The sequence below is a fragment of the Trichosurus vulpecula genome, chromosome 2 (genome assembly GCF_011100635.1).
Source record: "Trichosurus vulpecula isolate mTriVul1 chromosome 2, mTriVul1.pri, whole genome shotgun sequence".
NCBI classification, from domain to species: domain Eukaryota; kingdom Metazoa; phylum Chordata; class Mammalia; order Diprotodontia; family Phalangeridae; genus Trichosurus; species Trichosurus vulpecula.
In genome coordinates, this window is record NC_050574.1 from 14,617,998 (window position 1) to 14,635,998 (window position 18,001).

At 41.1% G+C, this 18,001-nt stretch overlaps 1 protein-coding gene across 1 annotated transcript in view; it reads left to right on the forward strand.

Annotated features, from left to right (window-relative positions):
* LOC118836268 (vomeronasal type-2 receptor 26-like) overlaps window positions 1-18,001 on the forward strand; it is a 51,833-nt gene that overhangs the window by 11,388 nt on the left and 22,444 nt on the right. The window contains exon 4 of the mRNA XM_036743600.1: window positions 3,154-3,381. Coding sequence (XP_036599495.1) covers window positions 3,154-3,381 — 228 coding nt within the window. The remainder of the gene's footprint in view (window positions 1-3,153; window positions 3,382-18,001) is intronic.

Here is an 18,001-nt window from a genome sequence, read left to right on the forward strand (position 1 = left end):
CCCTTTCAGCACAGTCCTTGGGGCCAGGCTTATCAGCTTAAGGCCTGGGATAAAGGGATTATCTCCTGCTCTGGGCCCCTGGGAAACCACACCCAGCACTTCCACCAGCCTGTTTTTCTTCAGGACTTTGCTGCTCCTGAGGCTGCAGAGAGCCACGGCCACCCCAAGCACAAAGAGCAGTCCAAAAACAGGGAAACATTCAACCAACCCAGCACCCCAAAACGCCTGCATTCCTGTTAAAGGCAGATCCTGACCACAACTATGCCATTTGTTTCAATAATCCGGCTAGCAGTTTCTGTGGGGGTGTAAGATCCACCCACAGCCAGCATGCGGAAAGCTGCCAACACCACAGGTTCTTTTGATCTGCTTAAGTAAGGAAAGGAAGATGAAGGGGTTGGCAAACTTACCTTAATTCAGCATACAAATATCATTCACTTAGTTCAGGGGGAAAAGCCAGCACAATGAACTTCAGAGCAAAACACAAACAAATTACAAATATCAACAGACAGACCAAATACAATTCATAGTCACCAACATCTAGGTTCAGCCCAGGAGCTCAGAACAAGGGCTGGCCCAGAGTCACGCATGCCACCACTGCTGCATCAAAGAGCTCAAAAAAAAACGGACAGCCAACCCCTGGTTTTCATATCTTTTTCAGCATCAGGGGTGAGTCACACATTCGACTCACCCACGTGACCTAGAATCATCAAAAAGAGGCAGACTTAAACCCACATGGTCTAAAAGCCTCTGCTCTCCCAGACAGGTAAACTAGGCCCTCCCTGGAGTTAGCCCCACCTTGGGCCCCACCTTAGTTGCCAATCCACACCCACATAGGTTTTACACCTAATAGGGGTTTGGGCCTGGGGCTTAGCACCTAATAAGGCTCAATGAATTATTCAAAGGGAACAAAAGCCAAACTATTCAAGGGCACTTGTTGAACTAAGTGCTAAGGAGCCCATTTTGCTTACCAACACAAATGCCAACCCCTGATGGACATAAAATGCAGGCGTCAAAGACATCACTCATCTTTGTGAGAAATGATGGTAGCCTCAGGTTTAATTCCATGGACAATTAGGCTTCTTATTTTAGAGCATAGGTTGTCAACCTGGGGTCTAACATTATATGCTGCACCCCAAGTGGTCCACAGACAATTTTCAGAAAGTCTATGAATATGCATGGAAAAAATGAACACCTTTATTTTCACTAACTTCTTCATGAATTTTATATTTTTTATTAGAAATTAGAAACAGACATGTTGTTCTGAGAAGAGATTCACAGACTTCACCATTTTGTAAAAAAATCATGAAAAATATTCAGAAACCATGACTTCCAAAGTTGAAATCTGAAGACTCATTAGAGTTTGTTGTGACTCAATTAATAAAATCTTTAGTGTCATTCTTTTATTTTTTGAAAAAAAAATTAATGGTAATTGAAAAATAACAATTGTATTCCAATAATTCTTCTTTAATAAAATACCTCCTTGGGAAAAAAATCATAGTTAATCAAACAAAAAGACACATTTACAACATCTGACAATTTATGTCTCATTTAATCCCGTTAGTCCACCACCACCCAGACAAGAGGAGTATGTTAATTTTTACCATCAATGCTCTGAAATCATGATTGATCATTGCATTGATAAACATTCTGACATAATTCAATGTTGTTTTCCTTTAAAATACCATTTTCTCCCTTTCTTCTTTGATATTTCAATGTGGGACCCCTGAATCATAATCATATCTATTGCGATGTAATTCTTTGTTATGTTCTATCTATTTTCTCCCCTGCTGTCCCTGCTCAACATCCCTGCAGCTTTCTAAACTGAAATGCTCTAGGTATAGTAAGGCCCCACTAGTTGAGAGACTGTATAGAGGACTGGGCTTGGAATCAGGATTGTCTTCATGAGTTCAGTCCTGGTCTCAAACACTTACTAGCCAGGCGATCCTGGGCAAGTCATTTAACCCTATTTACTTCAGTTCCTGATCCATAAAAATGTGATGGAGATGGAAATGGCAAATCACTTCAGTTCCTTTGAAAAGAAGACCCCGTGGGGTCACAAAGAGTCACAAGTGGCTAAAATGACTGTAGAAGAGAAAAGCCAGAAATGCTTCATGCCTGGGAGGAGTAACCACCTATATATTTGCCACCCAGTTTAGCTAAGCATGCAGAGTCTCATTTGCACTAGGCCAAAGAGGATCATGCTTATTTTGGCGACACCAGCTTCTGATGATTATGTTCTCAGGCATGTGGTGGTAGTCATGACTGTCAGTGCAAAGAATGCCAATATTAATGGAATAAATGGAATTCAGGAACCCCAGTTCACTGTTCTATGAAAAAAAGGTGCCTTGGATCAATGAGTGGGCACTGTTATTCATGCATACCAATGTCTATGCAAGTATTTATTGATGCTTATTGAACTTTTGGTTCTCTGTGCCTCATCCTCATTATAAGTCAAATGAGCTCACAGGCATACCCTGCTCACAGGAGTAAGAAATAGGACTGTTTGACACTACTTGATGTGGGAGTGAGACCTGGAGAATAGGAGTGATCATGAACTTGGAATAAGAGAGGTTCAACCAGCTTTCCCTTTGCCCATTTACCTGGGCACCTTCAACATCAACAAATGGGTGAATAATTGAATGATTCCTGCTGGGATGTGATTTTTTTAAATTTTTAAAATATGAGAAGTACTACTAGTAGTAATAGGAGTAGGAATAGGAGTAGAAGTAGTAGTAGCAGTAATTAATATTTATGTAGCACTCTAAGGTCTGCAAAGTACTTTACATGATTTATCTCATCAAACTCCCAAACAAGCATTTAATGCATTCATGGCAGCATGAGAGGGATAGTAGCAGTTCCATTTACCATCAGTCTTTGAGTTACCTTCTTATCTAAATCCTAGCAAAAAGCAGGACTTTTGAAAAATTAATTATATCATAATAAAACACCCCTCAGGCCTTGAGACTTGTATATCTGCAACGATTCTCTCTGAAAAGAATGTGCTTCGAAAATGTTTGTTCTATGAGCAAATGAATGATTGAGTGACTGGATAAATGAGTATGCTTGTAGGCCTCCTGCCTAGACCATTGACTTTGGTCCTATTTTTCCCTGCCTGTGGACATATGGGAGTGACTCAATTCTTTCCCCATCTAGCTTCACTCATCTCTGAGGAGTATTTATTTTAACAACACTGCTGGGCATCAGGTTGTTTTGGATGAAGAAAAGAATCCCGTAGCTAAATATGATATCATGAACTTTGGGGCACTGTCTAATGATGATGAAGTTCTTGTGAAAGTGGGGCAGTTTGTTCCCCAGTCTCTCCTTGGTCAAGATTTCACCATTTGTGAGAAGAAGCTGTATCAAGGCAGAGTTAATTTGAAGGTCTGTACAAAAACTAAATGCCATTTGATGTTTCCATCCATGTTAATCCCATTTAGGTTGTCATTCATTCATTGAACCTGCCCTGCCCCAATCCTAGCTGTTTATCTCTACGTTAATCTCTTTTTTATCTTTTTCTTTTAATATAACAAATGTTGGGAAGACAAAGGAACAAATTATTACTATTAATATTTTTAAATAAAAATGAACCAAGTTGGTTTGTAAGTAAGATGGATGTTTGGCAATTAGCAAAGTGATACTTTTGTTTCCTCAGTGTCTGTTATGACTCCTTCAATTTCTTTTTTCTTCTATTATTGCTATACCTAATTTAAAAAGTTTTAAACATATTTATTTGAAATTTTGAGTCCTAAATGCTGTCCCTCCTTCCTTCCCCTTGCCTTTTCCTGTGATGGTAAGCAATCACATATGTTATACATGTGCAATTATGTAAAAAAATTCCATGTTACTCATTTTGTACAAGATGAATAAAAGAAAAAAATTAAAACAGGGAAAATAGTATGCTTTAGTCTATATTCAATCAATATCACTTATTTCTCTGGAGATGGATAGCATGCTTCATAATTAGTCCTTTGGCATTGTCTTGGATAATTGAAGTGCAGAGAATAGCTTAGTCATTCACAATTCTTCATCGAACAATATTGCTGTTACTGTGTACTATGTTCTCCTGGTCCTGTTCACTTCACTATGCATCAGTTCCTAGCAGCCTTTCCAGGCTTTTCTGAAATCATCCTGATTGTCGTTTCTTATATCACAATAATCTTTCATTGCAATCATCGTAGCTAATATTTCTGGTTGTTGTCCTGCGTTCTTGAAGATGACCAAAATGACATCACTATATTTGAGTCAAGATTCAATGCGTCTGACTGTGGCTGATCAGGCCACTATGAACTCAAAATATTCCATCACACGTCAGGCACAAAGAATCCGTGTGAACATTTGGGGTAGATACTCCAAACTTGCACATCCTGCATTTCCTTTGAGCTGTTTCAATTCTGCTTTGCTCATTGAGCACAGTACCTTCTCTAATGTGGGCACACCATGCTAAGCAATCCTGTGCCAATATCTCCTATGTCACACAATCAATTAATTACAAAGTTCTTTACAGAGACCTTGAGAGTATCCTTGCCTCACTTCCTCTGCCTACCATAAGAATGCTTGCCCTGTGTGAGTTCTCCACAAAACAGTCTTTTTGACAAGCATATATTTTGCATTCAAACAATGTGGCCAGTTGGAGTTGAGCTCTCTGAAGCAGAGTACGAATGCTTGGCAGTTTAGCTTGAGTAAGAACCTCAGTGTCTAGTACCTTATCCTGAGAGGTGATCTTTAGAATCTTCCTAAAAAAATTCAAACAGAAGAGATTCAGTTTCCTGGCATGGTGCTGGTAGAGTGTCCAGGTTCCACAGCCATACAGCACCATAGCTGTTTAGAATTTCAGTTTTGTAATCAGTCTAATACCTTTTCTCTCCCATACTTTCCTTTGGAGCCTCCCAAACACAGAGCTAGCTCTGGCAATGTGTGTGTCAACCTCATTATCAGTGTGTACAGCACTGGAAAGTACACTACCAAGGTAAGTTAACTTATCCATAGCATTTAAAACTTCTCCATTTGCTGTAACTGATAGTTCCATGTATGGATGGTGTGGTGGTGGCTGATAGAACATCTGTGTTTTCTTGGTGTTAATTGTAAGGCCAAAATTTGCACTAACAGCAGAGGATTGATTTATACTTTGTTGCATCTCAGCTTCACAGGCTGCATTGATTGCACAATCATCTGCAAACAGAAAATCATGTACCAACACTCCCTCTACTTTGGTCTTGGCTTGTAGCCTTTTCAAGTTGAAGAATTTACTATCAGTGTCATAGCTGACCTTGATGCTGCGTTTATTCTCATTGAAAGCATATGACAACGTGGCTGAAAACATCATGCTAAAAAGTATGGGACCAAGTACACAGCTGTGATCATAGACTTATCCTTCCCAAGCTTAATATTCTCATTCAGCAAAAGTCGCACCCCAAGGCAAAATGACCATCAGAAGAATTAATGTCAACAAATTAGAGCTGTTCTCTGAGCAAGAACAGTTTGTTGCTAACTTGGAGGGAAAATTGAGCCAACACACAGTTGGCAACAATGGAGCAGAAAAGGAGTGGGCAGCTTTCGGAGATTTGTTGTATAGTGCTGCATTTGCTCATCTGGGTCAGAACACTCACAAACACCAAGACTGGTTTGATGAAAATAATGGGGAAATTCAGAAGCTGTTAAGTGAAAAATGGGAATTCCACAGGTTTTGCAGCAGGATAGCTCATCCATCTCTAAGAAGGCAGCATTTAATTCCATCAAAAGTAAAGTACAAGCAAAGTTTAGAGAGATATAGAATTCTTGACTCAGTAAGCAGGAAGGTGAAATTCATTTTTATGCTGATAGTAATAATCCAGAATGCTTTTATGATGCCCTGAAGGCTATTTATGAGCCAAAGACCTATGGTGTATCTCAACTCCTCAGTGCTGATGGAGCCACATTGATTAGTGATAAGGGCATTGTTAGGGGCGCTCTGGACCTGGGCCTCCTGAAAGGGTAGTGAGACACCAGGGAGTCTGGACCTGTTGACGCAGCAGTGCCTGTGTGGCTTCTGTCACGTCAGTACCGGGGCGGCTCCAACTGGAAGGGCTCCACCTTCGGGGAGGAACTGGGGAGGAGCTAACCCGAAACACCCAATATAAGGCGCACCCCAGAGAGGGTCAGTGGGACTTTTGTGTAAGATTTCTGGTATGCCATTGCAATAAAACTGCTTGTCGCATTCCGGTAGCTGCCTGGTGATTCTCCTCTCGCGTCCCCCGGGAGGAGCCGGAGACGTCCGAAGACCCGTGGGCAGGGTGAGTGTGAGGCGGTAGTCGGGGAGAACGGGGTGCTATTGTGGGGCACACCCGTCCGGCCGCCGACAGCTGGCGCCCAAACGTGGGGCTTGACCAGTGAGGCCGCTCCTGCTCCCATTAGATAAGGGGAGCGGAAGACCAGGCAGAACCCAAGGAGACAGGTTGAGCCCTTGGGATGGGACCGAAGGTCTGTAAAGCCCGTGTTGAGCCGGAGGACAAAGGCGTACTCGCCTGCCAGATCTACAAGGTCTGTAAGGAACAAGGCGTTAGAATTTATATAAGGACATGTAGAGAGTGGGTGGAGAAGATCCGGGTGGTCAGCCCGTGGCTGGAGCACACCGGGGTGGATCTGCCCGTCTCCGCGGCAGGCGGAGTGCTTAGGAACTGCCACGGATCAGGCCACATTCATAAGAAATATACGAGATGGCCAAGATCAGGGGTGTACAATCACTCCCCGAATTACAGATGTGGCTCCTGGAACAGAGCAAGAGGAGGAATTTGCACACTCGGTAGACTCCAAGGACAAGATACCAGAAAAAGGCAACTTAGAATATGATCCGGAGGAAAGAATGAAGTCTCCTTTAGCCCCTCCCCCAACTCCTCACATTATATGAAAGTTTTGAAGAAGTTAGTAAGAGAAAGCTGTCTCCTAAACAACTGGAAGAGACCAGCCAGCGATCTGCCTCTGATCATCTTGAAAGCAGGGTCTCCAAGACCCCAATAAAGCACAGCACCTGGCCTCCGTTACATCAGAGGGCCAAGCAATTTGTGCATAGGATTCAAAAAATCCTCTCTGTGTTTTTTGTCTCTGTGTCTGTGTGCTGTATCTGTGTTTCTGTGTGTGGTGTTTCTGTGTATGTAATCTGACACCCTGTAATGTCCACTATCTCTTTCTCTCCCTCCCTGACTCCAGTCTCTTCAGAGGAGCGGGAGGGTGGGGGGGGGGAGAAGGAGAGAGGAAAATGTCTTCTTGTTTAACGGTTTATAGTTGTTGGAAATAATGCTCTTTCTTTCTCCCTTCATCCCAAATCTGGCCAATTTGGGATGTGAGGAGAGATAAGAAAGGAGGCGGGGACCTTTTCCCTGAAATTCAAATGTGTTACTCCTGATTTGATGCTTAAGATAAAGTCAGAATTTCTCATACCATTTGGCACTAAGGCAAATTCGGAAAATGCATGAATCTCTAAAAAAGAGACACTTTGAGCTCCCCAGTATGAGGAGAAAGGGACATGGTACCACTGGATTTTTTCCAGAGTCCCACTCACCTTAAACTGGCAAATTCAAAGCTCTCACTTCCAAAAAAGTTTTTAAGGAGTGAACACAGAAGTAAAATTTACTCAAGAAAAAATTAGAACCATTAAGATTTTGATTTAGCAGATTCTGTTAACCATAGATAATCTGGTGAAGTATATGAAGCCTTTTTCAACATAATAATACACGTATGAATGTGAAGAAAAATCAGTTTATATGACAAAAGATATTCTGTATCCCCCTCCGATCCGTAGACTCCTTGGGGGGTTAAGAATTCCAGCTCTATGTCAGAAGTATATACAAAGATGTTTTAATTCCTGTGTGGTGAATGAGAATCACCATGAGACTAGTATAGATAAAAAAGTTGGAAAATATTTAATGACATAACGGTATTAAATCTATAGAGTTAATAGTAGTTTTCAATATACAACTACAGAGATCCTTATGTGCAATTTAGTGACCCTCATTCCTGTTTGAATTTGAAACAAGTGGTTTAAAGCTTCCAAAACAGAGAAATGAAAGCCAAACGTGAAAGCCAATCTGAACATAGTGTACCCAAAAGACTGTTACTGTAGTCCTGAGAAACAAAAATACTTCTTCGGATAGGAATTATCTCCATAGATATAACCCAGTCCGCCTGGGTGAAAACATTTCTAGCTCGCTGTGATTTTCCTACGTTTGCTACTTGGAAAGTTTAGAAAGTGATTTGCAAATATACAATAGAGAATTGGCTTCTTTTCAAAATAATTGCCCTGTGTACAAGCTGCTTTTCTTATTTAGGCCCTTTTATTCTGACGTGCCTTTCCCCTAAAAGTCCTCAAATAAATTAAATCATAATACATAGAAACTGTAGAAATTAATATACATGTCGCAACAAAGGCTCTATTCCCTGTTCTTGACTTTGCTACTTTGTTGCCCTCTCGTACCCCGCTGACAACAGCCCTGGACCCCTGAAGCCCACACTTCTAGGCAATAGGTAAACAGAGGAACCTCTCCTCCCTGTCCCCCAAGTCCTTGCTCCCACACCACCAGAACTTACGATTTTTGCTCCTAGTCTTCCAAACCTGACAACCCCTATAAGAAGGTAAAGATCTCTCAGGGACCCCTCAATGATTCCTTAGACCTTTAATTCAGGTGCTGGACTCTGCAGCTTCCCAGCACCTTCCCCCCTTTTCAGTCCACAGCCAGACTCTGCAACTATGAGGAGACGAAAAGCCTCTATGCTTGGTAAGCCTAATGTATGTAATGATTTGGGAATGCAGTTAATGTCATCTGAAATTTTTCTATTGTACTTCTGAATTGTAGTAAAATTCTCCTACGTTGTAAAATTTAAGTGACTAGATATGAGATTAGACAAAGTGATCTTTAATTTGAATTTTGGTGAAACTACAAAATGAAAACAATTGTGTAAAACTGGTTAAGTTACTTTCTCAGCCTTGCTAACCCTACCTTGTTAAGATCACAGCTAAAACACTTCTTCCAGCACTTAGGAAACTTGTAAGATTGTTAACTAGGTTTTTTGGGATTACTGTTTTAGTGTTAAAAACCAATTAAGTTCTGAAGAGATAAAAGAAATTATGTCACCCACCTTTTGACCTAGATTTGTGGGTGGATTCTATTAAATTTTACACGAATATTGATTAGGGTAAAGATGTTGCTTATTATGAGTTGTTATGATTGCTGTTCCATTAATTATCAACCCCCTCTGCCTGGAAGGGAAACCGACTATACCTTCTTCGCTATGATTCAAATTTCTTAGGCCTCCTTTTTACCCGGGGCAATAGAAGTAGTTAGGATACTGGCCCGGCACATTCTAAACCGCCCTCATTATAATACGTGATTGCAAACTATTTGTAAAACTTTCCCAAGAAATATGTGAAGGGAACTTAGAAATTCATATTCGAATAATTGAGAAATTTATTAACTATATAGCCCCAAGAAAATTCTATTTACTGTAGTTTGCTGTTCAATAAGGGAATGGTGGTGGAGGGATGTTACAAAGATCGCATAATTGTAATAAGATACATGCTATTTAAATGTAAACTCTTTTAAGTTAAAAATAATTGCTTTATATTAATTTTATGTGGATTTTCTTCAATGTGAAGTTTTGGTAATGAGATGAATGATTCTCTGTCTTAAGCAATTTGGGGTCATATCTGACTGCGGTAAAGCCACCAAAATGGAAATTAATTGGTCTTGGTTTTCCAGTTTTAATGGATGGTAATTATGGTTTTTTTGATATTTTGTTATACGTCTCAAATTTTTCAGCTATATCATCTGTGTTGTTAGAAACGCAATTTCTTTTATAATCTAACTGTTATTCGGTTCCGAATTGTAATTTGAGAAATCTTAAATTACCAAATTTTGTCTTTAATTGTTTTGCTATCATTTGGGAAACTTGTGAGATCATTAATTAAGCTATTGATGTTGTTGCTTAGAGATAGTATTTACTATGGTGAGTTTAGTTTTCCTTTTTTTTAATTATGTGGAGAAGGTGGAAATTAATAATATCAGTATAAATTATAAGCTGTCTGAGAAAGAGAGATTTTTTATGAAGGAAAGTTTTGTGCACTCCTTTGCATAATTTTTGGTAAGACTCGACCTTGAATAAGTTTGCTCAGGGGAACAGCAACAGATAGCACACAGAGTTCTCTATGTAACCCCTTCCTAGAGACCATGTTGCTTCTCCTTATTTTGTAACATTGCCAAGGCCCTTGGACACTCTCTGCACGGGCAAGGTCATCAGCCCAGAAAAAGAACTTGTTTGAGTTATGTGGGTCCTCAACAATGCACTTGGCTTGCTGAGGAACTGAAAGTTTATGTACCTTAGATAGAAAGGATTCTAATATTTAGCCTTTACACCGGGACAAGTTTCACGTAGAGAATGAAAGATGGTTAATTAAATCCCTTATGTATGTGAGTCCTATTGTCATAAAACAAAAAGGGGGAGTGGCGGGTAGGCTGACCCATGCGCAGCTTCACTGTACCGGCCGTGTGTACTTAGACATGCATGGCTTAATTTTACTGCCACTGCCAATTTTACAGCTACCTTTACTGCCAATTTTCTGCCAATTTTTTGCAATTTCGTGACGATGGCCTCACGCCCGCGTTAAAATACTATGCTGGGGGCCGGTGTGAGAAACAGGAACCAGACCAGAAGGAGACACCACCTTCAAGGCAGCACGGTCTGGTGGAAAGATGAGAAAGGGGTGTGGCACGGGCCGGGAAGGGTCGTAATTAGAGGGAGAGGGTATCTTTGTGTCTCCACAGATGCCACAGGAGAACAAGTCTGGGTGCCCATCCGCCAGGTCCGTGAGGTTGCGCCCCCGTCGACGCCCAGGGAAGAACAGGACCGTCCAGAGAAAGAGGGCTGCCTTGAACAACGCCCTTAGCTGCCTGCTCGCCATGATCCCGTTGACGACCCCATCCACAGCTGCTCCTGCCGTCTTGCCACCCCTGGCAGTGACTCCCACGCATTGGGCCATTACCCCGAATCTCCCGATGTTCCAGTTGGTGACCTGCAGCCCACCCTGTCTGTGTAACCCCTATTCCCTACAATGTTTCCCAGTATGCACAATTAGAAAGACTTCTAGCACTGCCACTACTTTCACCACTGAACTGCACATGCTAGATGAGGTCATTGCGGCCATACAGAATGCCACTATACAATTCAATGGCGACTGGGAAGAGAACTATAACAACGCTAAGGCCTGGTGGGACACTCTCAGTGTCCACCAGTTGCTCCAATGGGCCTCCATTGGAGGACTTGTTCTCATACTAGCCTTTCTTATCTGTCTGTTCCTGCCCTGCTTGATTTCTTGTATGATTGGGGTTTTGCGCCGCTCCTTAGAAGCTGTAAAAGCCGATGTCATTAAACAAAAAGGGGGAGTTGTTAGGGGCGCTCTGGACCTGGGCCTCCTGAAAGGGTAGTGAGACGCCACGGAGTCTGGACCTGCTGACGCAGCAGTGCCTGTGTGGCTTCTGTCACGTCAGTACCGGGGCGGCTCCAACTGGAAGGGCTCCACCTTCGGGGAGGAACTGGGGAGGAGCTAACCCGAAACACCCAATATAAGGCGCACCCCAGAGAGGGTCAGTGGGACTTTTGTGTAAGATTTCTGGTACGCCATTGCAATAAAACTGCTTGTCGCATTCCGGTAGCTGCCTGGTGATTCTCGTCCCCCGGGAGGAGCCGGAGACGTCCGAAGACCCGTGGGCAGGGTGAGTGTGAGGCGGTAGTCGGGGAGAACGGGGTGCTATTGTGGGGCACACCCGTCCGGCCGCCGACAGGGCATGATCCTGGAGAGATGGGCTGAACACTTCCATAGTGCTCTCAGCAGACCATCATCAATCAATCCTGAAGCCATTGACCATTTACTTCAGGTTGTAGTCAATCCTTCCCTAGCTGAAGCTCCAACTCAAGAAGAGGTTCTGAATGCCATTAGGCTCCTTTCATGTGGCAAAGCACCTGCTACTGGTTCTATTCCAGCTGAGATTTACAAGGTAGGGGGTCCATTGCTCATGCAAAAGCTGACTGAAATTTTCCAGGTTATATGGGAAGAGGAAGTTATACCCCAGGAGTTCAAGGATGCCTCCATTGTCCAACTCTATAAAGGTAAAGGAAATAGATTGTCCTGTGTTGATCACAGGGGTTCTCTCTGTTGATCATTGCTTGCAAAATTCTTGCCAGAGTCCTCCTCAATAGGCTGATCCTTCACCTGGAAGATGGTTATCTACCTGAGAGCCAGTGTGGCTTCAAAAAGGGCTGTGGAACAGGTGATATGATGTTTGCTGCCTGACAATTCCAGGAGAAATGCCGGGAACAGCACAAAGGTCTGCATACTACCTGTGTAGATCTGACCAAGGTCTCTGATACTGTTGTCATGAGGGCTCATGGAAAATTATGTCAAAATTTGATTGCCTGGAGAAATTCATCATCATACGTCAATTTCATGACGGTATGCTTGCCTGGGTTCTAGATAACAGACAATGCTCTACTGCCTTCCCAGTAAAGTGAAACAAAGCTAATATTTCTAGTACAATATTGAATAATAGTGTGGGGAATCAGCATCCTAGCTTCATGATTGATGTTTATTATGAAGGCTTCTAAATTATTTCTAGTAACGTTGATGCTTGTTGATGGGTTCAGACAGATAGTACTTCTCATTTTGAGGAAAGCATGATTAATTCTTATGCTCTATTTCATTAAATATTTATTTCCCCAATAATCATTATACTCAGTTTTGCTGGGTAGATGATTCTTGCTTGTCATCCTAACTCCATTTCTTCCGGTAATATCATATTTAAAGTCTTCCACTCCTCTATCATGGAAGATGCTAATTCTTGTGTGATACTTACTATAGCTCCACAGTATTTGAATTATTTCTTTCTAGCTGCTTGCAGTATTTTCTCCCTGATCTGGAAGCTCTGAAATTTGGATATAATAATCCTGGGAGTTTCCTTTGGGTATCCCTTTAATGAGATCATCAATGAACTTTTTCAATTTCTATTTTACCCTCTGCTTGTAAGGGTAGTTGTTTCTTTCTTTTATTTTTAGCCTTTTTGTATTTTATTTTTCCCCAGTTACATATAAAAACAATTTTAACATTCATTTTTAAAACTTTGAGTTTCCAATTCTCTCCCTTTCTCTCTCCCCTCCCCCCAATGGAGAAAGCAAGCAGTTCCGTATAGGTTATACACATGTACTCATGGAAAATACATTCCTAAAAGCCATGTTGTGAAAGAAACCACAAGGGAAAAAAACCTCTAGAAAAATAAAGTTAAAAAAGACATGCTTCAATCTGTACTCAGAAACCAACATTTCTTTCATGGGGGATGGATGGCATTTTTCATTGTAAGTTCTTCAGAATTGTCTTGGATCTTTGTATTGTTGAAAACATTCACTACTGACCATCTTACAATATTATAGTTACTTTGTACACAGTACATTTCACTTTGTATTAGCCCACACAAGTCTTAAAGGATTAGAGGGTTTGGTTTTTCTGAGAGTATCCTGCTCATTATTTCTTATAGTACAATAGTATTTCATCATAACCACGTGCCACAACTTTTTTCAGCCATTCCCCAATTCACAGGCATCCTTTCAATTTCCAATTCTTTGCCCCCAGAAAAGAAATGCTTTTAATATTTTTGTACATATAGGTCCTTTTCCTTTCCATTTTATTGCTAGGTCAAAGACAATACATGGTTTTATAGCCCTTTGCGCATAGTTCCAAATTGCTCTACAGAATGGTTGAATCAGTTCACAACTCCACTAACAGTGCAATAATGTCTGATTTTTCCCACATCCCCTCCAACATTTCTCATTTACCTTTTCTGTCCTGTTAGCCAATCTAATGTGTATGAAGTAGTACCTCAGAATTGTTTTAATTTTTATTGTTCCAACCAACAGTGAGAATAGGTTTTTTTAAATATAGCAATAGATAGCTTTGATTACTTCATCAGAAAACTGATCACACTTTTGATAATTTATCAATTGGGAAATGGCTCTTATTTTTTACAAATTTGCCTCAGTTCTATATATGCTTGAGAAATGAGGCATTTATCAGGAAAAAACTGCTTCAAATTTTTTTTTACAGTTGCTATAGCTAACTATATTTCCCTCCACCCAACTTTAAATCTATTCACACTCTTTCACCATGCCTTCTTCAACAGTGCTTTGCTTCGGTCTACCTCCTACCCCAATCTGCCCTCCCTTTTATCATCTTCCATTCCCTAATCCTGTTTCCCTCCTACTTTCCTGTAAAATAGATTTCTATATGCAATTGAGTGTTATTTCCTATTTTAGCCCATTCTGATAAGAACAAGATTCACTAACTCCCCCTCACTCCTCCCCCTTCCTTTCCACTGTAAAAACTTTTTTCTGGTCTCTTTCATGTGAAACAATTTATGCTATTCTACCTCTCCCTTTCTCTTTCTCCCAGAATATTCCTCTTTCACTCCTTAATTGTATTTTTTAGATATCATCTCTTCATATTCAACTCACACCTGTCCTCTCTATCTAGATATACTACCTCTAACTACCTTAATAATGAGAAAGATCTTAGGAGTTACAAATACCTTCCCATGTAGGAATGTAAATTGCTTAAACTTATTAAGGCCCTTATGATTTCCCTTTTCTATTTACTTTTGTATACTTCTCTTGAATCTTATATTTGGAAGTCAAATTTTCTGTTCCGCTCAGGTCCTTTCATCAAGAATGCTTGAAAGTTGGGATGGAGACAAGATGGCGGCTCGAAAGCAGGGAATTGCATGAGCTCCCCACCAGGTCCTTCCAAAAACCTACAAAAAATGGCTCTGAACAAATTCTAGAACTGCAGAACCCACGAAGTAGCAGAGGGAAGCAGGGCTCCAGCCCAGGACAGCCTGGATGGTCGCTGGGTGAGATCTATCACAAACGGAGCTGGGAAGAGAGAGGAGCGGAGCCCAGCATGGGTGGCAGCAGGACCAACCAGACCAGGAGCCAGGTGGAACAGGCCCTAGTGCACTGAATCAGTGAGCTGTGGCAGTTACCAGACTTCTCAACCCACAAACACCAAAGACAATAGAGAAGGTTAGTGGGAAAAGCTGTGGGGGACAGAGTGAAAGAAGGAGTCCACAGTTTCTCCACCACCCCGGGAGGAGTGGAGGAGGTACAGCTACAGAACTACAGCTGCAGTTGCTTCTGGCCCCAGCCCACCTGGTGGGAGGAATTACGCAGCAGATCAGAGCAGGAGTGCAGAGCCTGCTAAAGATTTGCATCAGGTCTGGGTTGGTGGTTCTTGGGGAAAGAGGAGTGCTGGTGTGGCAGAGCTGGCTGTATAGAAATAGCTGTGAAAACAACAGTGCATCCCCTCAAGCTTGGAACAAACACTCTTTACTCCACAAGCAGTCATACTGTGACGAAAAACTCAAGGGTCACTAAGTTGGCTGGGAACATGGCTAGGCAGCAAAAACAGACTCAGATTCAGTCTCAGACTTTGGAACCTTTCTTTGGTAACAAAGAAGACCAAAACATAAAGCCAAAAGAAGTCAACAAAGTCAAAGAGCTTACATCAAAAGCCTCTAAGAAAAACATGAACTGGTCTCAGGCCATGGAAGAGCTCAAAAAGGAGTTGGAAAAGCAAGTTAGAGAAGTAGAGGAAAAATTGGGATGAGAAATGAGAATGATGTGAGAAAACCATGAAAAACAAGTAAAGGAGTTGCTAAAGGAGACACAAAAAAATACTGAAAAAAAATACTGAAGAAAACAACACCTTAAAAACTAGACTGACACAAATGGCAAAAGAGCTCCAAAAAGCCAATGCGGAGAAGAATACCTTGAGAGGCAGAATTAGCCAAATGGAAAAGGAGGTCCAAAAGACCACTGAAGAAAATACTACCTTAAAAATTAGATTGGAGCAAGTGGAAGCTAGTGACTTTATGAGAAATCAAGATATTATAAAACAGAAACAAAAGGAATGAAAAAGTGGAAGACAAAGTGAAATATCTCATTGGAAAAACCACTGACCTGGAAAATAGATGCAGGAGACATAATTTAAAAATTATTGGACTACCTGAAAGCCATGATCAAAAAAAAGAGCCTAGACATCATTTTCTAAGAAATTATCAAGGAAAATTGCCCTGATATTCTAGAGCCACAGGGCAAAATAGAAATTGAAAGAATCCACAGATCACCTCCTCAAAAAGATCCCAAAAAGAAAACTCCTAGGAATACTGTTGCCAAATTCCAGAGCTCCCAGATCAAGGAGAAAATACTGCAAGCAGCCAGAAAGAAACAATTTGGGTATTGTGGAAACACAATCAGAATAATCCAAGATCTAGCAGCTTCTACATTAAGGGATCGAAGGGCTTGAAATATGATATTCCAGAGGTCAATGGGGCTAGGATTAAAACCAAGAATCACCTACCCAGCAAAACTGAGTATCATGCTCCAAGGCAAAATATGGACTTTCAATAAAATTGAGGACTTTCAAGATTTCTCAGTGAAAAGACCAGAGCTGAATAGAAAATTTGACTTTCAAACACAAGAATCAAGAGAAGCATGAAAAGGTAATCAAGAAACGGAAATTGCAAGGGACTTACTAAAGTTGAACTGTTTTGTTTACATTCCTACATGGAAAGATGATGTGTATGATTCATGAGACCTCAGTATTAGGGTAGTTGAAGGGAATATGCATATATATACATATATATATATATATATATATATATATGTTTATGTATATATATAAGTGAATGTGTATGTATGTATATATCTATGTGTATATGTATGTATGTGTATATATATGTATATATGTGTTTATATATATATATATGTGTGTATATATGTATGTAAAAGAGAGAGAGCAGACACAGGGTGAGTTGAAGATGAAGGGAAGATACCTAAATGAAATAAAATGAAATTAAGGGATGAGAGAGCAACATACTGAGAGAGGGAGATAGGGAGAGATAGAATGGGGTGGATTATCTCGCATAAAGGTGGCAAGAGGAAGCAGTTCTGTGGGAGGAGGGGAGAGGGCAGGTGAGGGGGGAATGAGTGAACCTTGCTCTCATCAGATTTGGCCTGAGGGGGAATACCATACATACTCAGTTGGGTATCTTACCCCACAGGAAAGAAGAGGGAGGAAGATAAAAAATAAAATAAAAGGGGGGGGGATGATGGAGGGGAGGGCAGATGGGGGTGGAGGTAATCAAAACAAACACTTTGGAAAGGGGACAGGGCCAAGGGAGAAAATTCAATAAAGCGGGATGGGTTGGGAAGGAGCAAAATGTAGTTAGCCTTTCACAACATGAGTATTGTGGAAGGGTTATACATAATGATACATGTGTGGCCTAGGTTGAATTGCTTGACTTCTTAGGGAGGGTGGGTGGGAAGGGAAGAGGGGAGAAAATTTGGAACTCAAAGTTTTAAAATCAGATGTTCAAAAAAAAGTTTTTGCATGCAACTAAAAAATAAGATACAGAGGCAATGGGGCGTAGAAATTTATCTTGCCCTACAAGAAAGGAAGGGAAAAGGTGATGAGAGGGGAGGGGGGTGATAGAGGGGAGGGCTGACTGGGGATCAGGGCAACCAGAATATATGCCATCTTGGAGTGTGGGGAAGGGTAGAAATGGAGAGAAAATTTGTAATTCAAACTGTTGTGAAAATCAATGCTGAAAACCAAATATGTTAAATAAATAAATTTAAATTAAATAAAAAAAAAGAAAAAAAGTGGCAAGAAAAAGTAGTTCTGTAGGCAGGGAAGAGGGGGCAGGTGAGGGGGAATGAGTGAAACTTGCTCTCATCGGATTTGACCTGATGAGGGAATACCATACACACTCAATAGGGTATCTCACCCCACAGGAAAGAAGAAGGAATAAGATAAAAAGGGGGGATGATAGAAGGGAGGACAGATAGGGGGAGGAAATAATTAAAAACAAACACTTTTGAAAAGGGACAGCATCAAGGGAGAAAATTCAATAAAGGAAGATAGGTTAGGAAG